General features: G+C 36.8%; 1 protein-coding gene across 5 annotated transcripts in view; it reads left to right on the top strand.

Moving 5' to 3' along the window:
- The window catches only part of GRM8 (glutamate metabotropic receptor 8), a 315,543-nt gene that overhangs the window by 122,036 nt on the left and 172,407 nt on the right, over positions 1-21,100 (top strand). For all 5 annotated transcript variants that reach the window (XM_066550668.1, XM_066550665.1, XM_066550670.1 and 2 more), the window contains one exon: positions 20,042-20,177. In XM_066550668.1, coding sequence (XP_066406765.1) covers positions 20,042-20,177 — 136 coding nt within the window. The remainder of the gene's footprint in view (positions 1-20,041; positions 20,178-21,100) is intronic.

Here is a 21,100-nt window from a genome sequence, read left to right as displayed (position 1 = left end):
AGAATCACAATTAGTCAAACGTACATTCTGTGTCTGTGCAGCATTTATTTAATTTTTTTCTCTTATTGGGCAGAGCTTAATTTACTGTCACAGAAGATGTTCCTGATTTAAGTTGTCAAGCAGTTTATGCTGATGGACTTGTTAAAGTGAACTTTTCTTATTCTCTCTCTCAGAAGAATCTTGGCTTTGGGGAAAGGGAAAGTAGAGGTAAGTAGAAGGCTGCAGACACAGTCTCCAGTCTTGACCCACCTGGACAAGGTGGATTTTGTGGCTCTGGAAAGGATTGGGATGCTTGCAAGGCAGGTCCCCTGCCCCTGTGCTATGTGTGTTCTGAGGAGGCAGGGAGGAGGCCTCAATCAGTGTATGGCTGTCACTCCTGACACCTCAGGCTGCCTCTCTGCTCTATCTTGCTGAAAGTTCATGCTTGTCTCTTCATGAGGAGCTAACACCAGCTCATTTTGATACTGATGAAATGGTCCACAGGACCTGCTTCCAGACCTCTCACCCATAAAAGCCAGCTGCAGTGGTTACTGTGTGGCTACTCGATGAAGAGAGGGATGACAACAAATTGCCTGCCTTATTTATTACATTTAAAATTGAACAAACTCATTTTTTCTCCAAGAAATGAGGAGAAACAAGAAGAGTTGCTGTTTCTGCTCCTAATGGCCAAGCCTTCACAGTCCATTGTGCTGCACTCTGGGTCTGGATTGTGATTTTGCACAGTATTGAATGAAAGGCCCTTTTGTTACTGTGTGCTTTCACTTTGGAGTCTCATGGAAACTTTAAATCACTTTCTCCTCTCCTTTATTTTTATTCCTTCCCACTGTATGAAGTTGAACCTATTTAACAGAAGTATGATACAACCCAAAGGAGAAGGAAGTTAGACATGAGGAGTTTTGTAAGATACATTCTTAAGCAAATGCAATGCACCTTTGAATTAAAAGGACAATCAGAATAATGATCACTGTAGAGACAGTTAAATCTGGTGACTTGTAAAATCTTTTATCAGTGTTTGCAGTGAGCAAAGGGTTTTTCTTATTCCAACATTTTTTCAAAAGTCTATTAATAACAAGGTAGATAATCATATGTATTTTATATGTTTAACCTTTCTACATTTAAAAGGGATTTTTCTTTATGTTCATTTACCGCAAGCCTTGGATAAATTTGATCAATACAGTTTTAGATATTACACATAAGAGTCCATGTGAAAATGAGGGAAGAAGATAATTTATGCTTTCAAACGTAGGTGTATTTCAGGGTGGTGTATAAAATATGAAAGCAATACACAGAGGCTTTGCCTTGCTCACTTGAAACAAAATGGTCATTTCACACCTTAAAGAAAAATGGTGTAGGAAATAAAGTGAAGAAGTAAATAGGCTAGGAAATACATTTTAAATCCTAAAATATATCGTCATCTAGTTCAGTTCATATCTGACTATGTGAACTGTACTGGGAGCAGTCTGGACTGAGAAAGATTGCTGTGGATGTCACTCGAGCAAGGGTGGTAGGCTGGTATCACAAAGATACAGGCAAAGAAATTGTGATACCATATTTTGTCCAGTTTACAGCTGAATGGATGGTTTGATGGAAGGTACTTAACATTTAATTGTATTCTCTTCAGAATAATCTGGAGAGCAAGGCTTCTCCCTAACCCTATAAATTACTAGTTGGGTTATGCCCTGGAGTATGAGAGTTTACTGCCCTATGAAATTGTTTTTGTTCTATCTACTGTAGCATAGTTTGTTCTCATTTTTCATATAAATATCTAATGAACATTGCAAACTATGAAAAATGAAACCCTTTAGGTGACTTCAGAGGGAGCTATGCAGTATGAAATAGGACTTCTAGAAGCAAACTAAATGAAATTGGCGAACCCAAATCAGTAACCGATTTTGTCTTGTTAAATTTATTGTTATAAATACAAATATTTTAGATGCATGGGAAAATATTTTTTCAGCATCTGAGAACTTTACTTTAAAACACTGCAGTTACTAGATAGGTACAAACAGAAATAGATGTACAAAATCACCATATTTGAATATAAAGCAAGAAGGGGTTCAGTATGTACCAGATAACTGCTAGGCTGTTGTAAAAAGTCACTAAGAAAATATATCTGGGATTATTCTGTAATTAGTGTTTTGAGTCATTCACAAAAAAATAAAGTTCTCTTGATTCTAGAGCACTGAATTGCTTGCCAGATATATCTGGTCCTTGATTTCAGTTGTCCTAGAAACTGAAGAACTTGTTACTTCAAAAAACTTTCATGCAGCCTTTAGTGATGTGTGTATATGCCTGTACATTCAGATTCTTGCATATGCTGTTTTTCTTGGCCAGTTTTCTGGGGTCCATGAAAAAAAATCTGCAGACGCACATATGGGGATATAAAAATATATCTACAGTTTTAGATACTGGAATATTCTGGGAAACTGCATATGAATGTATCTAAATATACTTGGCAGATCTGTTCCAAAAAGAGGGGGGAAAGTGATGGATATATATGATGAATAAGACCACCTTAACAAGAAGGCAAAGCTGCAAAGTACATGCAGCATTGGGAAGATTTGCCATGGCATCAAACTATGTTTTTTGGAGCTTAAGACTGTAATAATGAAAAAAGTAAGAGGAAAATTGATCTTTAGGCATTGTAAAGTTTAGGCTTATGGATGTTGAGGGAACTCCTTGACCATCTACTCTAGCTTTTAGCTGTGTTCAGGGGGACTAAGTGTACTAATGAAGAAAAATTCTAGCAGGGACTTTTGATGAGCATAAGGAAACCTTCTCTCAAAAAGCCCTTGAGCTGGAGATTATTGAAGGCTAGAACAATGTGTCAGCACATATGTTTATTCTTCCACTCTTACACTATGAGTCATAGCCAGAAAAGGACTATCAGGGAAGATGAACCTTTGGTCAGACCCCTAATGGCTGTTCTTCAGTAGAGATTCCCTTACAACTGTAAATCCAGGGAGCTCAGTTAGCAAAATTTAATTAAATGACAGCTGGCAGGGAACTTTCAGCCACAAATGTGGGGAAAAAAAAAAAAGACTATTCCAAATAAAAATATGGAACTAAATCCTTCTGCAGAGATAAAAACTAGAATCCTTTCCTGTCAGTCATATATATGACTTTATTAGAAGAAAGGAATTTTGTCCATTCTAGACTTCAATCATCATAATAATATTATAATAATAGACCTTTTTCCTAGTCTCTTCAGTGACAAAATGCAACAAATAATTTATTCTTTGAATTTCTCATTTTTCATTATTAATTATCAACAAAGTGTATAGAGGTGATTGCTGCCAATATGTGGTCTGAGAAGTGGTGGTGAGAGTTTTCATCTCTCTGTGAAGATTCTGTGAAACCAGCCAAGGAATGAATTTGTGTTCAAACTCCACTGTAACTGCCCAGGGACATGCTGTTTTCCTGTAATGAACAGGGCTTATTTCTGACAGAGCATTGCTATCCATTTCTTAGTGGGGTGGAACTCTGCATACCAAAGTTGCATTACAGAAATTTTTTTTCCCAGTTGCATCCTGTCTGAGAAAACTGATTTTACGTGAGTCATTTAAGTCCCACTGTACTGGTTCATGCTTGGAAAGGTTGACCCTGACTTTGTAGACAAAAGAATCTGAGAAGAATTGAAGAGAGACTTTGAAAAATATTCTGAAAATAGTTTGAAGGCGCTCAATGGGAAAATACCAGGAGTCTGGGGTATAATTAAAATATTTTCTTATACCCTCCATTGCCAGTCACTAGATTTAGCACTTGAGAGAAGCTGGGCTTCTTCCTGACTAGCTCTGAGAATAAAATTGAAGTTAATAATTAAGACATGATCTTGATAATTTCTCAGAATTTACAACTTCAGAAGGCAGCTCTATGTGCATGTCCTTGTGTTAGTTTGTAATAGGTCCCTGTCTGTTTAATTTCACTGCCTCTGTCTCAGGGACCTAGACTGACTGTAAATTCTCCAATGCCATAGGCATCATTTCACTGTGTCTTGTTAAAAAAATAAATCGTCTGTTAGCTTTGATTTTAAATCAGGTTCTCACTGTGCCCTAGTCCAGTTTGGCATGCAATGCCAATGTGAGGCATGAAACTTGGAGGAAAGCATAGCAACACTGTGAGAGCAGGAATTCAATTTAGGAAGTCCCATGTGGATTGCCTCTGGACTTCTGTCATCTGCAACATTGCCCTTCAGCTTCTAAAGGACTAACCTGAATCTAACAGCCACACAGATGGTTAAAGGTGATTTCTAGGATATTAGTATATCCTAGATATTAGTATATCTTTTCCAATTAAAAAATCAGCATCAAACTAAGCCAATCAATAGCTAATTCTATTGCACATAGTTTTGTTCTCTTAATGTCCTTTTTCCAGGTGAGATTTTACAAGAAAGACTTGCTGCTGGAATCTCTTTAGGTTCATGACAGATGCATTTCCTTCCTTAAGTACTTCTGGTCTTGACCACAGTTATGGTAGTGAGGAGACTAAGCATTCCTGTTCTGTTTCACATGTGACAGCACAGGACAGTGTCTTTCTCATGGGGCAGGGGGAAGGTATGGTCTGAGACAGAAACAGGCTCTGCGAAGCCTATGTATAGAATGAGAAGACCTACTCTGTTGGTATTCCCATCCAGAGGGAGTTTCCAGAGAATAACACTGTATTGTGTACGTGTTTTTTGGAGATAGGAGACGAAAAAAGAAGCTGAAGAACCTTAGGGTTCCTTTTCTGGTCCTCTCCTCCCTACCAACTGTAATCTCATGCTTCATGTTTTTCTACCTATGCAAGAGATGAATCCTAACTCAAGTGAGTAGAAGTTTCACAGGAGAGGAGAAGTTGTGGAAATCTGAGTGGGAAATGGCTAGGCTTTGGTTACTAGGAGAGCTATGCACATAGTTGAATTCATATGGAGAACCTGCCAACAATTAGTTTATTTATCGAGAAGTAAAATTGTCATTGTGACAAGGCCTAGCTCAGGCTAAACCTTTTACAGTTTTTCAAAAACTCAGATGAGGTACATTTGGACACTGAGGTCCTTATGCATTGGCCCAAGGAGCCCAAATCTGAAACTTGAAGCTGGGCATGTCTTGCAGATTGCACACAAATGTCTGGAATGGGTTCCAGTAGACCTTGTGTGCACATGCCACTGTGTGAAAATGCATGAGCACAGCAAGGTCACTATCCTGACTTGTCTTGAAAGCAGATGTTCTACATGGTGACTTGGGTCCTTTAAACTGGTACATGTATATAATGCTGCTTTCTTAATTGGAATTAAATTTGTTTTTAGACAAGCTATCAGGAGTGGTATTCTGCAGTTAATATCTTCTCTTTTTCCTCCCATATTCCTTTAATTTTCATTTTTTGGCTACTCTGTTCTAAAATAAGTTAGACCCTCTGCAAGAAACAAGCACAAGAAAAAAGAGGGCAGATTTGTGCTCTTCAGAGCTTTCTTTTGCTTTTTACTATTTATTGTGGTTTAACCTCAGCTGGCAGCTAAGCCCTGCACAGCTCCTTGCTCATTCAGTCTTGCAGCAAGATGGGAGAGAGAATCAGAAGGGTAAAAGTGGTAATACTCATGGGTTGAGATAGTTTAAAAGGTAAAGCAAAAGCCATGCACACAAGGAAAGCAAAGCAAGGAATTAATTCACCATTTCACATGGGCAGGCAGGTGTTCAGGCATCCCCAGGGGGGCAGGGCCCCATCACATATAGCAGTGGCTGGGTAAGACTAAAACCATCCCTCCAAATGCCCCTCTCCTTTTTTCTGCCCCCCAACTCTATATGCTGAGCATGACACAATATGGTCTAAAACACCCCTTTGGTCACTTGGGGTCAGCTGTCTCTGCTGTGTTCCTTCCCGGCTCCTTGTACACCCCTAGCCTCATCTGGTGGGGCTGGGATGTGAGGCAGAAAAGTCTTTGGCTCTGAGTAAGCACTGCTCAGCAATAATGAACATTATTCTTGTCCTAAATCCAAAGCATGCACTGCACAGTCTACAAAGAAATTTCTTCTACAAAAGAAGTCTACAAAGAAATTTCTTCTACAAAGAAATTTTACTTTATTCCAGCCAAAACCTGCGCACAATTGAAATTTATTTCCTTTTTTCCATCCTTCCATCACTGACAACTTTCTAAATGGTGGGAAAGGGATACTGTCTCTCTCTTCAAACACTGAATCCAGTGGAACTTCCTACATCTTTGGCTGATTGTGATCTTTCTAATATAGAGAAAAACATTCTCAAAGTTGTACTATTCTGGCTTCTAACAGAAATCAGAATATGAAAAAGTAAAAATTTTAATACTTTCTAGTATTAAATTAAATTAAATTTCTAGTAACTTTTATTGAATTCTTCTGGGATTTGAAAATACACATTTAACTTGAAAATTTCAATGCAAACTCTTATAGTAAGTTTATTATGAAGGGTTTGGAAGACTCTTGTTCCTTTACTTTTTCTTATAGCAGAAGTATGTATTTCACTGGGGAAACTTCTTTAAATAAGCAGAGCAAGAAAGTTCTTTGGAAGTCTGGAGAACAAAGGATTCATTCCTATTTTTTTTTTTTCCACTTCAAAACTTGACAATGATTAATCATAAAGCATTGCAAACAAAGGTGTATTATTATTTTAGCAGTAGACATTTGCCAAAGATTTTGTTTTAGGATCAGCACTATTATTTGTGCACTGCACTCAACAATGAGTGATTGTAGCACATCTCTCCAGTACTTGCTTTGTTATCTTCTCTTTGCCTTCTATGTTATCTTCATTTTTTTTATCCTCACTTGCTACTTTTGTCAAAAAATAGAATGGATTTTTTGTTACTGCAAGGTAGAGTTTCTTTCTCATGAGTCCTTGGGGCTAATCATATATTTTTATTCAAGATATAACCCAGAGTAAATTTAAGTACCTTCATTTTCCCCATTACATCTTTTGGCAGACTTGATGGGCATTACATTTCAGGATTAATTAGTTTTGAAAACATGTATTTCTGTATTTTTCTTTTATAATATGTGACATATAAGTGCTCCATGAATAATAGATTTTTGTCCAGTATAATTTTTGATAGCTTTTGGGACAAAGGAAAGCGTAATGGAGGAGGCTTAAAAATGTTACATATGATGAATTGTCTCAAATTACTGAAACCATGTGATCACATGAGTAGTGTAGACAGAGAAAAACACTTCAGGCCCTTGATGAGATAATCCATTGATCAAAGGTCTATGTGGAGGAGACTAGATGCACACTGAAATAGGCTTTTATATCATCTTGTATTAATGGCTTAATGGTGTCCACTATTGTGCAACACTCATAAAAGCAATTTTGTACATGGTGACTATATTTTTTGTGTCATTGCTGGCATGTTTTTTGTCTCATTCTCTAAAAAATGTGGTGGATCTATCAGACTTTTTCTTAGAAGTGGGTGAAATGCAGACATCTTTTGTCACCTACTGTATTCCATGCATACATAATCTGTGACAAAGCAACCACTTCCTTCCACTTCTTTTACAGATAATGATGATTTGCTGTATTACAGGTATTATTTGCATGAAAAGAGTTAGATCTGGAGTGTTCTAATATTAAATCAGATAGAAATGAGCACTTGCAAGTTTTCATCATTTACTTGCAAGTAAAACATAGAAGAGTGCTGCTCTGTGGAAAGGATTAAACTGTTGTCCAGCCATCCTCCTTTGTTTTGTTTTCCATGTCTTAAGCCTTTCTTCCATTTGATAGCTACATTAGTAGAGGTATCTAGGTTTCCCTTTTACTTTAGTGTTAATTCTGGACAGAGTTGCAACCATTCATCTGATATCACTGAGCAGCTTGGATAGGGTTCAATAGGATCCATATATTCTAGCTGAGACTTTCCAAGTTTGGACTAGGAGAGCAAATCCTCTTCTTTCCACTGGCTGCCATTCTTTCCAGGAGATTTTACATTAGCTGTGCACTTGCATGGAAAGAGCAGGTTTTTCTCTTTCTCCCTGCATGCATAGCACGTTTCTTGCCATGTTTTTCTGACTTTGATGTGTAGAGCCTTTGTTCCTTTCACGATGTTAGTGAAAATGAAGCCATGTTTCTAGCATCTGAAAAAAGAATAGGTAGGGTTAAATCCTGTCCTAGTACAACTATTATACTACATAACATTTGATTCTGTTTCCTGGGCCTTTCCCACTAAGGCAAGTTCATCCCCACTGTGACAGAAATAATGATCTGTATCAGATAACTCATCAGACCTCCTATCCAGAGTCCTTAGTATATGTCTGCTGTATCATTTACAAGGTAGGATTAATTCAGAAGATTAATTTGATATTTGTGTCCTCAAACAAAAAAAAAAACCCCAGATGTAATTAGATATTCAATAAAAGTAAACACTGCTGTATTTCTGCAATTTATTCTATATGTTAAGTTAAATTTCCTGTCTGGCCATCCCAGAGCCTCTCTGGTAGTCACTGTCAGACCACCTGGATGCCCTACTTCACACCCTATGCTCACTCCACAGTCAGACAAGGATTCCTTACCTTTTATATTTTGAGTGCCCAGTCACCTGGCAGCGACACAGGTCCCCATGCCCTTTGTTGTGCAGAAGGTTGGCATCAGCTCACTGCCTCTTGCCTCAGGCTCCTGCCCCCAGAGCTCAACCTGAAGCTGTCTCTGCAGCTGTTCACTGAGCCACCTGCACTGATGCATGCACATAGGATCTTTTGTCCAAGAACAGGCAAGTACCTTTTCAGCATTTATTATACTCCAGAATTAAAACCATTTCATTGCTTTTACTCTTGTCCCAATGTTTCTACATTGTTGTTACATGGCTTACATGCCTCTGTTCAGTTTGCAATCTCTCTTTGATTGCACACATAGGTCTTCTGAACACTTTCCAGTGGCTTCCTTCAACTTTAAATTCTCATGCCTGTTGCAGCTCTCTGAGGATATCTCCTGGTTAGTAATTTTTGTCCAAATGCTTTTTTTTTTTTTCCTCTAGACCTTTATGAATTCAGCTAATCCTTTATCCCAACATGCTTCAGGAAATGCCAGTTAGCTGATCTGTTCACTCCTGGACTTCTTCTCAAGAGACATTTTACCACTTATTATTAAATGCAGAGATACAGAAGGCCCTTGGTAATAAATGCATAGAGACAGTGCAGCAAACTTTCTTAAATCTACAGGATCTGTGTAGCCAACTTGAATTCAGTTACATTTTTAAAATTAAGGTAGGCTTCTGTAAGTTTATATATGTGGACGGCTGCAGAGTCACTAACTCCTTCATTTTACTGCTGTGTTACAGAAGAAGTATTACTGATTCTTAATATCACTATATTTTCAGCTGGTGTAAAGAAACATAAAGACCTGAAGCAATAGAAAAGATTTAGCTTTATTCTCTCAATTTTTTTATTACCTACAACGATGAGAAGTCAGCAGATAAACTTCCTTAATATTTTTAGACCCTAATTGTGTTTTTACCCAAGTGTGCAGCTCTCAAAGAACTTTGAAGTCAGATAAATAGTTAGTAGCTAACATCAAAATGGATATATATAGATATGTGAATTTTGGACATGTAACTTGCAGCCTAGATACTTAACAAAATAAAGCCAGCCTTCCTAATTTTTTAAATACCTTGATAACAAAACTTAATAACATAAAAGTTAGTGTGTTTGGAAGAATGAAGGAGGTGGACGTCTGTTCATCTGTTTTGGTGAAAAAACCAGACTGAGTTGTTTACAAACTGAAGTTAGAAACATTAAAAATTAAATGGATTAAGAGGGACTTTTTTAAGTAAAGAATATTATAAACAATTTCAGAGAGTTCTATAGTAGTGTGGGAGACCCTTCATGCCTGAAAGAAATGCTTATTTTTTTGACTATGTACACTTCATGGAAACCATTTGTTCCAGACATTACAGGGTAGCATTCTTTGACTCACTACATATGCAACCACTGAGAAATTGTATTTCCATTATATTGAAAACTCTGATACTAATAAGAAATTAAATATTGAAATTTGTTTTGTGAAATTTCAGAAATACACAGAGAAAATAAAACATTTATTCCTCAAGTATTTAATTGCTTTGACTCTATAGTGCTGACATATTATTTTGTACTGAGTTAAAAAAAAACAAACAAGTAACAAACCCTCAAAACTATCCATGAAAAAATATCATTTTATCTTAATGTTTTAATATTGCTAAAATAAGAAAGCCAACCACTAAGTCATTTCATACTTTAAAGTATTTTCAAACAAGTCAAAATCTCTCATTTTTAATGAAACTGCCTTTCCAAAAGCTAAGCTAGGCATTTGAAAAATATTCTAATCACCCTTGAGTGGAAGAGGCCAAAGTAGATATTGAAAATTGTCCCTTACTCTTTTGGTCTAATTGATGAGCAGAGCTCCTCATATATGATGTTATCTCTGTAAGATAATAATGACTTAGAAGGAAACTTCAGCTTGTTCCTGCATGGCTGAAGTCATGGTTCCTGATGAAAATTTCCATGGAAGAAGACAAAGCCTCTTGAGCACCAGGTTGCAAATGGGCACTTGAATAGTGTTAGCAAGGGCTTAACTTCACTGTAGGCTCTGTAGAGATTTTATGCAGTAAACCCCATTTTACACCTGTGCATCAACATTTGTTTGTAGGAGACTGTGAATCTATATCATATTTACTTTCTTGGCATTAGGTTTACCTACAAGATTTCATGTCAGAAGTGTTCTTTTCTTGATTTTCCTCAGAATTTTGTGTGTATAATTTCATGTTGAGAAAAGAATTATCTTTTTGCAGTTTCAGAAAAAGAATTAGATGACTGTTATTTTTTGAGGCTATTTTTTTTTAAATTTCCAAGTTGTGGCTTTTTTTGAATGTCACACTCAAGCTCAAACCTCCCTAGTCAAACTCAGACTTATCTTCATTAAAGTTAAGCAATTCTTTATATGCAAACCATTTTGATAGTTCAAATTACAAGAAAATAAATATTGGATGAATAGAGATAACCTTATCTAAATAACACATACCTAATTTTAAGAATAAATTCCTCATATTGAACTTTAAGGTTACAGAAATACATGAGGAAAGATAAAAATTGATTTTGCTACATATCTTCTTGAAGATAGCAAAAAGCAGAAGGGCTTTTTAATTTTTTTTTAATACAGGAAAACTGGGATAATTTTATGATCACAAAGAAGAGGAATGTCTTCCCAAGGCAGATCAAGAAGTTTCAGGAGGAGAACATTAATCACACCTGGTATTTTTCTTCGAAGGCATGATTAAAAGTTGGGTTCCCCAATTTCAGTTCAAAGGAGGTGCCTGAGTACAATTCCTGAACACCCCTATAGCATTAAGAAGCATCCAAGGGAGAAATAGGATAGTAGCCTACTATTAAAATCAGACAACCCAGGACAACTTAACTGAAAACTCTCTTTTATAACACCAGTAAAATATTTAAAATAAACAAGGTGGAGAATGGAATAAAAACTGCTAAACTAAAGTGGTCACAGGGAGCAAAGTATCCTAAAAGAAGAAAGATTATATTTATTTAGAAATAAATGTTTTAGGAAAATTCAGTCCTTCTTGTGGTGGACTTTATTTTCCTGCTTAAACATATTAATAAAGAATGCTATAAGCTCCTGTGTCATCTTCACAATCTTCTATGAACTTTTGTGGATTGTGACTTGGGACCTATACTTGGAGGTGAACTGATGATTTTTATGTCTGAACCTTCTCTAGAATGTCTTTGAATTGGCTATAAGCATCTCAACTACCCAGAATATCAAATCCAAATCTTTGCAACTAGTCAGGCCCATCAATATGGGGAAGTGTAGAGAAATGGAGGAAAGAATTAGGGCCATTTTTAAGCAAATTTACTTTTAGAGGAAAATACTTTAGGTAACCATGTGCCAGGCTTTGAGTTTGTGCTATTTACTTTTATATAAATCTGCACTGATGTTACTTTAAAAGCATAACTTGAAAATATTTTAGATTTGATGAAATTTCTTTTCATAACCAGAAATTTCTCCAGAACTTTAGGAAAAAAAAAACAACCAAAAAACCAAAATATAGAGGGTCTCCTTTCCTCATTAAGGCTGTAACTGGCATGTAGCCAGAAAACAGAAAATAACACTGTATTTATTTTTTCATATTATGCCTCTACAAGTTCTAAATCTGCAAGTAGCAAGAACAATGCTTCCCCAGAGGGAAATATCTTTATCCACTGTGATGATAAAAACACATAGCTCTGAAAGCATTGCAACATCTGACCAGTAAATGTAAGTGGAGGCCTATTTCAATTACGCTGTTTTGGAGTTTGACTGGGCATCCCATATCCTTTATGAAGTAATTATCTATGGAGTCACTGTGGAGAGGAAACATCCTCTCTCACAGCCTCCCAGGGTTCATTCTTTTCAGAAGCTTTTTGAGTGGCTAGGTGATTTTACCCATTCATAAACATCTCCACTACAGATTTTTCTTTTAGCCTTTCACTTTCAGGCTGTGAAAGTTGGCTTTCATCTACACAAATAGCACTAAAAGTCAAAGGAGAAAAAATGTGTTGTTTGTAGGTTGGGTTTTATTTTTCTCAAATCTTAAAAAAAAATAAATCTGTAGGTCTGGAAATGGTGGGAATATTCTTTGCAGTTATTTTCCATCAGATGCTGATGTTAACAGAATCTGTAGTGCTACATTTAGAACTGTTTCTTCTGGGAGAAGAAAAAAGAATGTATATGGAAAGACAATGTTTTACTTTTCAGAATGGAAGTGCAAAATAGCAGATCTGTGCTGTTTCATGTTACCTCAGAAACTGACTCTGATGACTGAAGCCAGTAGCCAGTGGTCTCATGTAGCAGCAGAGCTGGATTATTCTCTCCTTTTCCATTTTAGAATTAGCATCTGCTTCGACCACAGTGTAAGGATCTGTGGGAGCACATGTGCTTGTGAAATATGCATGGCTGTATGCCTGTGAGTACAGGCAGGAATGTGAGAAACAGGTTCAAAGGAATGGGTGAGTTGTATTCATCAGAATGTAGTGTGTTCATTCATGGTCTTGCTTAATGCTTTCTAAATTTTTTTTTTGCACAAAACAAAAGAAAATGTAAGACCCAGCAATAAACCCTTTGCTAAAAAGTCTTTTCTAAACACTAATAAAAAGGGGAGACTTTGATCTCTTAACAGCTGTTAGTTTTGTGTAGAAAAGCTCATAATTGTACCTGGCATGTTAGTGAAAAATGATCACCAACCTGCATGTGCAATAAAACAAATCTTTGTCAAAAATATTAAGGGATTTTGAGGAGATGCAGTTTTACTTAAGTGAAGGAAATAAGATGCCAATATATGAGTTTGAAATGCAGAATGTATTTGTCTGTTCAAAGGTTATAAAAAAATCCTCCATTATATTTAAGTGTGTTGGATATTAAGTGCCACTTTTATCAATTCAGAGTAAATTCCTGTTAATGTTACTTTCTAAAAAAATATTTTTTTACTATTATCTTGCATCAAAAAGTATAGCCACTGTTCGCTGAAGAATTGACTGCCTTTGCAGAAGTAAGTCAGTGAATTTTTTGCTGAGGTATTTGGTGATCTGGGGAAATGAAAAGAGTTTGGTTTATTTCTGTAGCACAGGTAGTTTGTGACTGCAACAAAGGAGGTTCACTGGAATGGGATTTTATTTAACCAGATTTGGATATGAATAGCAGGCAAGATGCCATGGCATTGGCTTTGGGGAAACCACAGAGCATGCTGAATGCTCAGGTTCTTACTCTTTAGGCTAAATTACCCTGAAGTCTGCACAGTGACATCAGTGAGAGTATAATTTCTTGGGGTAGTTAAGTAAAGGTAGCTCTGGATAAAATGCATGGCTGCATTCAGACCTCCCAGCAACAGCACTTTGGCATTAAGGAAACATTTAATTTTGAATTATTGCTTGAGAAATTTTACCTTCAACTTGTAATTATATCTTCCTAGGTGTTGCTCCCTGTTGACTCATACTCTAGAAAATTATTCTTAAAGGAATCTAGGGACAGACAAGAGGATGGCAGGTTGGTTTTAGTTTAAGTAATAATTGCTAGAAGTGACTGATTATCACCACCAGTAAAAGTCCCATGTAAAAAAATCACTTACCTTTTCTTTAACATTCTGATTTCTAACCATCCAAGTTTGAGGAATAATGAACTCTTGGCTTCAAAAGAATGTCTTGATAGATTCACTAAGTGGCATAAATATTCTGATTTTTGTCAACAGAACTAGAGTTTGGACCATCTTGTTGTTTTTAGTCTCTTAATTAATCTTCATATTGATCTAGGTTCCTGGCAATTGGAACAGTCTTTCAATATAACTGGGTCTAGATTTTCCAGACTTTCAATATAACCAGTGGAAGGACTGGAAGAGGAGGAGAAATGCACTTGTCTGTTTTTCCTTATGTTCTTCTGTGTCATGTCCTGTTGTCAGAAATGTTCAGTATTCCATCAGACAGAGGCTCTGTCTGCCTGCAGCAGCACCCTGTGGGTCTCAAAGGTGTTTCCTGCTGGGCCTTCTTCTGAGTCTCTGACATCTGTTCCCCTTCTTAGAAAGGGAACTTTCCTGCCTTCATATATTTCTGTAATGTGTTCTGGAAACTTTCCACAGACCTACATTAAAATTTTGCTGGCCTAATGACCAGTGACCTATAACTCATAGTAAAAAAGGACATATGTACTTGGAGGCAGCTGAGAAATTCCTTCCAGGTAGGACTGGATCCCAGATATGGCCTGGCTATTTGTCTTGAGCTTTTTCAGGAACAATGGGATTTGTGATGAAGCTCTCATAAATAATTGACTTGCAATGCTGTGTACTGAGTCAGGTGAGGTACACCTCTATGCTAACAAATAGATTGTCAAAGTGCATAGCTTCATCCCTTCCCTATTACAATGGTAAGGCTATTTATATTTATGTGGAGAAATAGTTTAGAGGGTAAAATGGTTCTGAGTAATATGATTGAGGTCCCAGCAGTGATCACTTGAATTAAAACCTGTTTTCAACTTTCTCAGTACAAAACCAGGCACCATTCTTATATAACCTACTTAGCTGATCCATAAGGTAGTGCTGAATCCTAGCTGCGGTGAGAGACAATTCCGCCCTGTTATTTGCATTCAGCTTCACCATTCAGTCCTTTTTTCAGGAAATTAATTTGTTTGTACAAGTTTTCTACCAAGTCTACTTGCTATTTTCCAAATGCACTTTCAACATCTTCTGACACATGTTCATATAGTTGAATATTTAATGGTTTACAATCAGCACAACATCTTGTGACTTGAAAACCCACACAGGCAACAATCAGTATTTATGATTATAAATATTATTATGTTTACCTACTAAAATTATGTGGGTACTACCTATCCATCCTTTTTTTTCCATTTGTCTCATTGTTGTTAGACCACCAAAAAAAGGGTTATTTATCCACTGTACTGACAATACCTTCAAATATAGAACTTTTTTTTTGTTGTTGTTAGCTTTGGTTATGTTTGTTTGTTTAGTAATAACCTGTGTTCCCACAAGCTGTGTTATACAGAGTAGCTGTAAGCAAAGCAAGCCTAGCCTGGAACAAATTTTTTAAGATGTTATTTTATCTCAACATAGATAAAAGCATGTTGCTGTACACCAGGTCTGGTTACCAGGTCTGTTTTTAAAAGCACATGAATTTCCAGCTGTAACCATGGTGTGGAGTGGCTGGACTGAGCCCCTTATCAGGAATAAGACAGCTCCTGCCTTGAGCCTGATTTCCAGCTCCCACCTTTGCTCTCCCTCTCTTTATCATCCCCTTGCCCCAGGTGCTGGCTATGGCACTTCATAGCTACTTGACAGAGGACAAATGGATCCTTGTCAGCACTGACACAAGGTAGTTCATATTGACTGTTTTATTCCTCCAATCAAGCTCTGGGCTGACTGAGGACAACCTTGGCTTTACAAATCTGAAAACAGGTGAAAGAGGGTTAGCAGAATTTGGTGGTAAGACTTTATTTTCCTCCACAGTGGGCAAAGAGCTACTTTCCTTCAGTGCCCTCTTAATGTCTTTGAAATGTGTGATAGATGCAAAGTGTTAATTTCACCTCCTGTGTCATATATGAATTAGGGAATGGATACCATAGCAGTGGGTACAATTACTGATGCCTGTTTGTAGTAGCTACCTGAAATTAGTCTGTCTGGCTCTCTCCCTTCTTTTCCTTGTAACTTTAGTGCAGCACTCTCTGAAGCCTCATCATAGGTCCTTTTAATTGATGAGGCTTAAACATATAATTTTCTTTTCAGTAAGAGGAAAGTTAGCTCTCATTTCCTTATACAAATGCTATATTTATTATCATTTTAACCAAGGGAAATTTAGACCAATGCATTTTCTTTTAAAGTACATCCCCAGACAATGAAGGATCTTAGAAACTAGCAACAGAGACAAGCAGTCATCATGCCAAGTCAGTCAGAAATGCTGATGGAGTGAAATACAATTTGTTCATATAATTTAGAGCCATAAAGTCTCTTGAGATCTTAGATGTCTGAACCATCTGCCCTTTGGCACCTCTGCAGCAAGTGGTAAACCATTGGTATCATGTATGAGACATCTGTTCGCAAACCCTATTTATTCTTGATTTGGGGAAATCTCTCTTTTGTTCACACTCCACAAGATTAATCCTAACTACTGGCCTTAAACTTGTCCTTTTAGTACCTCTGCAACCTATTTTGAAGGAATAATTATTCCTTATTTAGTTTGCTGGCTCATAGGAATCCTTTTCCAAGGCTTATCTCTCTCTGTGTCTGGGCACTTAGCCCAGGCTGTAGATTTCAAAGGCAGCAGGGTGCCAAGAGGTTAGACACTGTAATATTGTGAATACCTTTGTGGTTCCAGCAATTCATCATTAGTTGAAAATTGATATCCTGTTATTTTTTTGAGCAACAGTTGCATATTCCATATATAGGTAAGGATGTATACAAAGTGTTTTGTGAGTTGGAGATAGCCTTCACAGTCAATTATAAATGTAGCAACGAGGCTGAAGTGCATTTTATTTTGTTCCTGGTAGTACTTAACACATTCTTCAATGCAGAGATGCCAAGATACACTGTACAGTCATGACTGAACTTGCTGCTGCAATGATGGAATGATGTTTCTTCTACACTATTTTCACTGAAAATAGCCTTTTTAGATACTGCAGTTCCTCATTGCTTGATATCCATTTCACAAATATTGTAGATGGATGTACCTAGTTTATTATATTCATGCATTTTGTAATATTTGCATTTGATTTTTATGTGGGTAGAATGATTTTTTTTTTTCTGTAAGGGCCATTGCATGAGTAGAAGTAGTTGAAAAATGCATTTACAAAATGCATGAGGTAAAAAATTATTCCTTTATATCATTTTTAAGATCTGTTTTACTTTTTGTGCTGAATGACTTTGGGGACAGCTGAGAGCTTGTAATTTTTTTTGAGCGTTTTTTTTTTGACAGTGAATTGCTGATTGTTACATTTGCAGGATATCTGCTAAATATTTCTCTTACATTTCAGCACTGGTACTTAAGAAAGAAAGTAAAGGACTTTGAAGTGTCTATCACTATAGCCTAATATCTGCTTAGATAATTGGTTAAAGCTTTTCACAGTAAAGTGTCCATTTTTCATTGCTGGATTTTCAAAAATACCTGGTAAATATAAGGATCATCTGCTATAAAGGCTTATTTGTTATTGGCAAATTAGTTTTCCGTCATGGGGAGACAGGATATTTGTAAAAATGTGAAGAAATTTGTTACCATAAAAAGGTTCTATATTCCATTTCATAGCATATAAGAGTAAATTATGTATGTTATATTGTTGTGCTATTTATGGATGGTAAGGACCTATATACAAGCAACTTTTGTTAGAAATGGCAGGTATTCTGACTTGCAAATATTATTTCTTGCATGTAAAGCAGAGAAGAATTCAGGACAAGCCTGCACTATGGAATGAATTTCTCAATCGAATAAAATAATAATGAAACATCCCAAGTAATTGATGCATAACTGAAAAGATAATATGCTTGCCTGTTACTAAAACTGGGTGATGTCATTTGACAGTTGTTGTTTTTACACTGGCAGTTGATAACTCCACGTTTCATTTATGCCATGTCTAAACTTGATTCAAGCTTAGGATTTGCCTGTTCAGAGAGCTATTGAAGTCAATGAGATTCTGCAAAGGCAGAACAAAATCTGATAATGAATTCCCAGCATTTTAAAAACATAGAATAGAATAGAATAGAATAGAATAGAATAGAATAGAATAGAATAGAATAGAATAGAATATTTCAGTTGGAAGGCACCTATGATGATCATGTAATCCAACTGCCTGACCAAATCAAGGCTGATCAAAAAGTTAAAGCAGGTCTTAAAGTGCTTTGTCCTAGTGCCTCTTAATTACTGACAGATTTGGGACAATTTTGAATCATTCCTTCTCATTTTTTGAATAAAATAAGAAAAATACTCCAGACATACCTTTATTTCATTTAATTTTCTTAAAGAATAAATACATTAAGCTTAAGAAAGCTTACACAAGGGACCTTGGTAACACCTTCATGTTAAACTACACACCAAGCTTCACCTGGCTGGACCCTTGTTTGTGTTCAAATCCTGCCACTGAAGGTGTTCATCAACCTAATTGGTGAAGTACTTTGGAAAAAGAAAATTCTAAATTTTGATAGGAGGAACAAGATGGATCAGAATGTTGGAAAGCCTCCCCATATACAACACAGCCATCTAACTGTGATTTTACTTGACTAACTGCATTTAATGCAAAGAAACATATGTGTCTCAAATGATCTTATACATCAGAAGATAAATAAAACAGAGTACCTCTTTTAAAACTCATTAAAAATAGAACATTAAAAAAAAACTCATTAAAAACAGAGTACCTCTTTTAAAACTCATTAAAAATAGAACATCTATTTAAAAACACACTCTTACTCACACTGAAAACAATCTTCAGTGTAGAAGTATTTAGATGTAGGGATACAAAATGTACAATTTGCTTGCATTTGTCTAGTAACTTGTTACTTTTGGTCAGAGCTAAATATTTTCTCATTTTCTTAGTTTTCTGGGTTTATTAGTGATTAGATTTTTCTCCAATAGGCTCTTATGTTTGGAATAACAAAATTCAAGAACAATCATTGGTAGTTGTTAGATGTAGTGATGAGAATCAGGCAATAGTTCTTAGAGAAAAAAATAATTAAAATAAGCAAATCAGCAAGCAATCAGTAAGATCACCTATGGTATTGGAAACTGGTAGCAATATGGACCCAGTGATTCATGAAACAGGGTTAAGAAATTTTTCTCTTGCATGCTGAAACACAGATAACAGTGTTGTAATTGGAGAGTAGAGATTCCCCTGAACTGGTCTATGAAAGCTATAAGAAATCATAATGTTTCTGTAGAAATCAACCCTTTTTACTTGGCAGGTAAAATGCAAAGATTTCAATCAGCACCCTCTGTCAGGAAGAAATGTAATCTCTCAGTTTGTGTTAATTTGCTGATTGGTAATTTAGAATATTCAATTACAGCTTCTAAAATAATTAAGGCAACTCATTTAAGAATGTCATAATAACAGTTAAAAGTGATCTGTATATATTCTCTGCTACATCCTCTCTGCTGACAAAGCAGAGGTGTGTGACAGTACCTGATACCAAAGAGCCACATCATGAACACAAGGTGACTGTAAAACTGTGGATCCATGGCTCAATGCAGTGCTGTGGCAAGGTTGGGTTCTCAGTTGCCATAGATTAGGTAGGTCTGGGGAGCTCAGTCCAGATGAGCCAGTGTGGTGCTTGACAACAGGTCTCAGAATGTTGTTGAAAAAAGTACTTAAAATATAAAGTAGCAGGTAATTGTGTTATACTATTTAATGCAGCATTAAGTGTGTAAGCCTGTACAAAATATGTTTTGAAACACATAGATAATGTTACTTTTGGCTGTGCTGTTGTATCTTAGATTAGCACCTTGCTTTGTCTGCTTGCCTGGTTAGCTAAGAATTTTTTGAAGTGTGGATATTTACTGTGTTAAAATTCTTTTTTTATCCTTTTAATTTTTCCTAGGAGGTGTTTGCATTGCTCAGTCACTCAAAATCCCTCGCGAACCAAGACCAGGAGAATTTGAAAAGATCATTAAGCGCTTGTTGGAAACTCCAAATGCTCGAGCAGTGATCATGTTTGCGAACGAAGATGATATTAGGTGCCTGTTTATTAATTTTGTGCTTTGAAGATGTTCCTCTTCACAAAGATGCTTGGTTGGCTGGTGGAAAATAGACTAACAAAGAAGTTTCAGATTCACTGCTTGTCATGGTTTGACACTGGCACAATGCCAGTGCCTCCATGAGCATACTCTCTTCCTGGTTTCTGCTGTGAGATGTGACCAGGAATAAGCAAAGCAGGCTCCTACTTAGAAAAAAAAAATTATTAACTAAACTAAAAGGGAAAGGGAAAAAAAAAAGAAACACACAAGGAAAATGAAACACACAAATACATCTCCTCCTCCTCCCCACCAAATTCTCAATACAATGCATCCCCCAAATCATCGACTCTCGGTCCAGCACCACCCTTCAGAATACTCAATCCTCAGTTCATCAAGAGGAGAAGGAGTCCTTCTTGTGCTAATGGTGACCTCTTCCTTTCATGTCCAGCGCTCTCACCACTGAACACGGACCAGAGCTGCTTCTACGGTCAACTTTTAAGGATGCTTCATCCCACTCCAAAAAGGCACAGTCTCAACTTTGGGACATCTGTCCTCCCCATATTTTTCACCCCCTGGGGCCGAGGGGTATCCACACCGAACCCTCTTGGTCCTGAGGCATTGCCTCCCCCTAGAATGCAGTCCCTGTATCACAAGGAAACATGGCTCTGTCCATGGCTACACAAAAAGAGTCCAGCATAAGCTACTCCATCATCTCTTCCGCCTGAGCTCTTCTCTATTTCTCTCGTGGCCCATTTCCTCTTATCTCTATCTCTCTTCTCATTCAGCTCCAGGAGGATTAGCATTTGTAAGGTTTCCATCATCCAAGAAAAGGGTTAAAAATCTGAGGCTCTGTCTGTCCAGAACTCCCATGGCTACCCAGCCAGGCACCTTCTCACACCCCCCCCTTCTCCTTCTCGGCCGGG

The sequence above is a fragment of the Molothrus aeneus genome, chromosome 5 (genome assembly GCF_037042795.1).
Source record: "Molothrus aeneus isolate 106 chromosome 5, BPBGC_Maene_1.0, whole genome shotgun sequence".
Classification (NCBI taxonomy): Eukaryota; Metazoa; Chordata; class Aves; order Passeriformes; family Icteridae; genus Molothrus; species Molothrus aeneus.
This window is presented reverse-complemented; position numbering and strand designations above follow the sequence as displayed.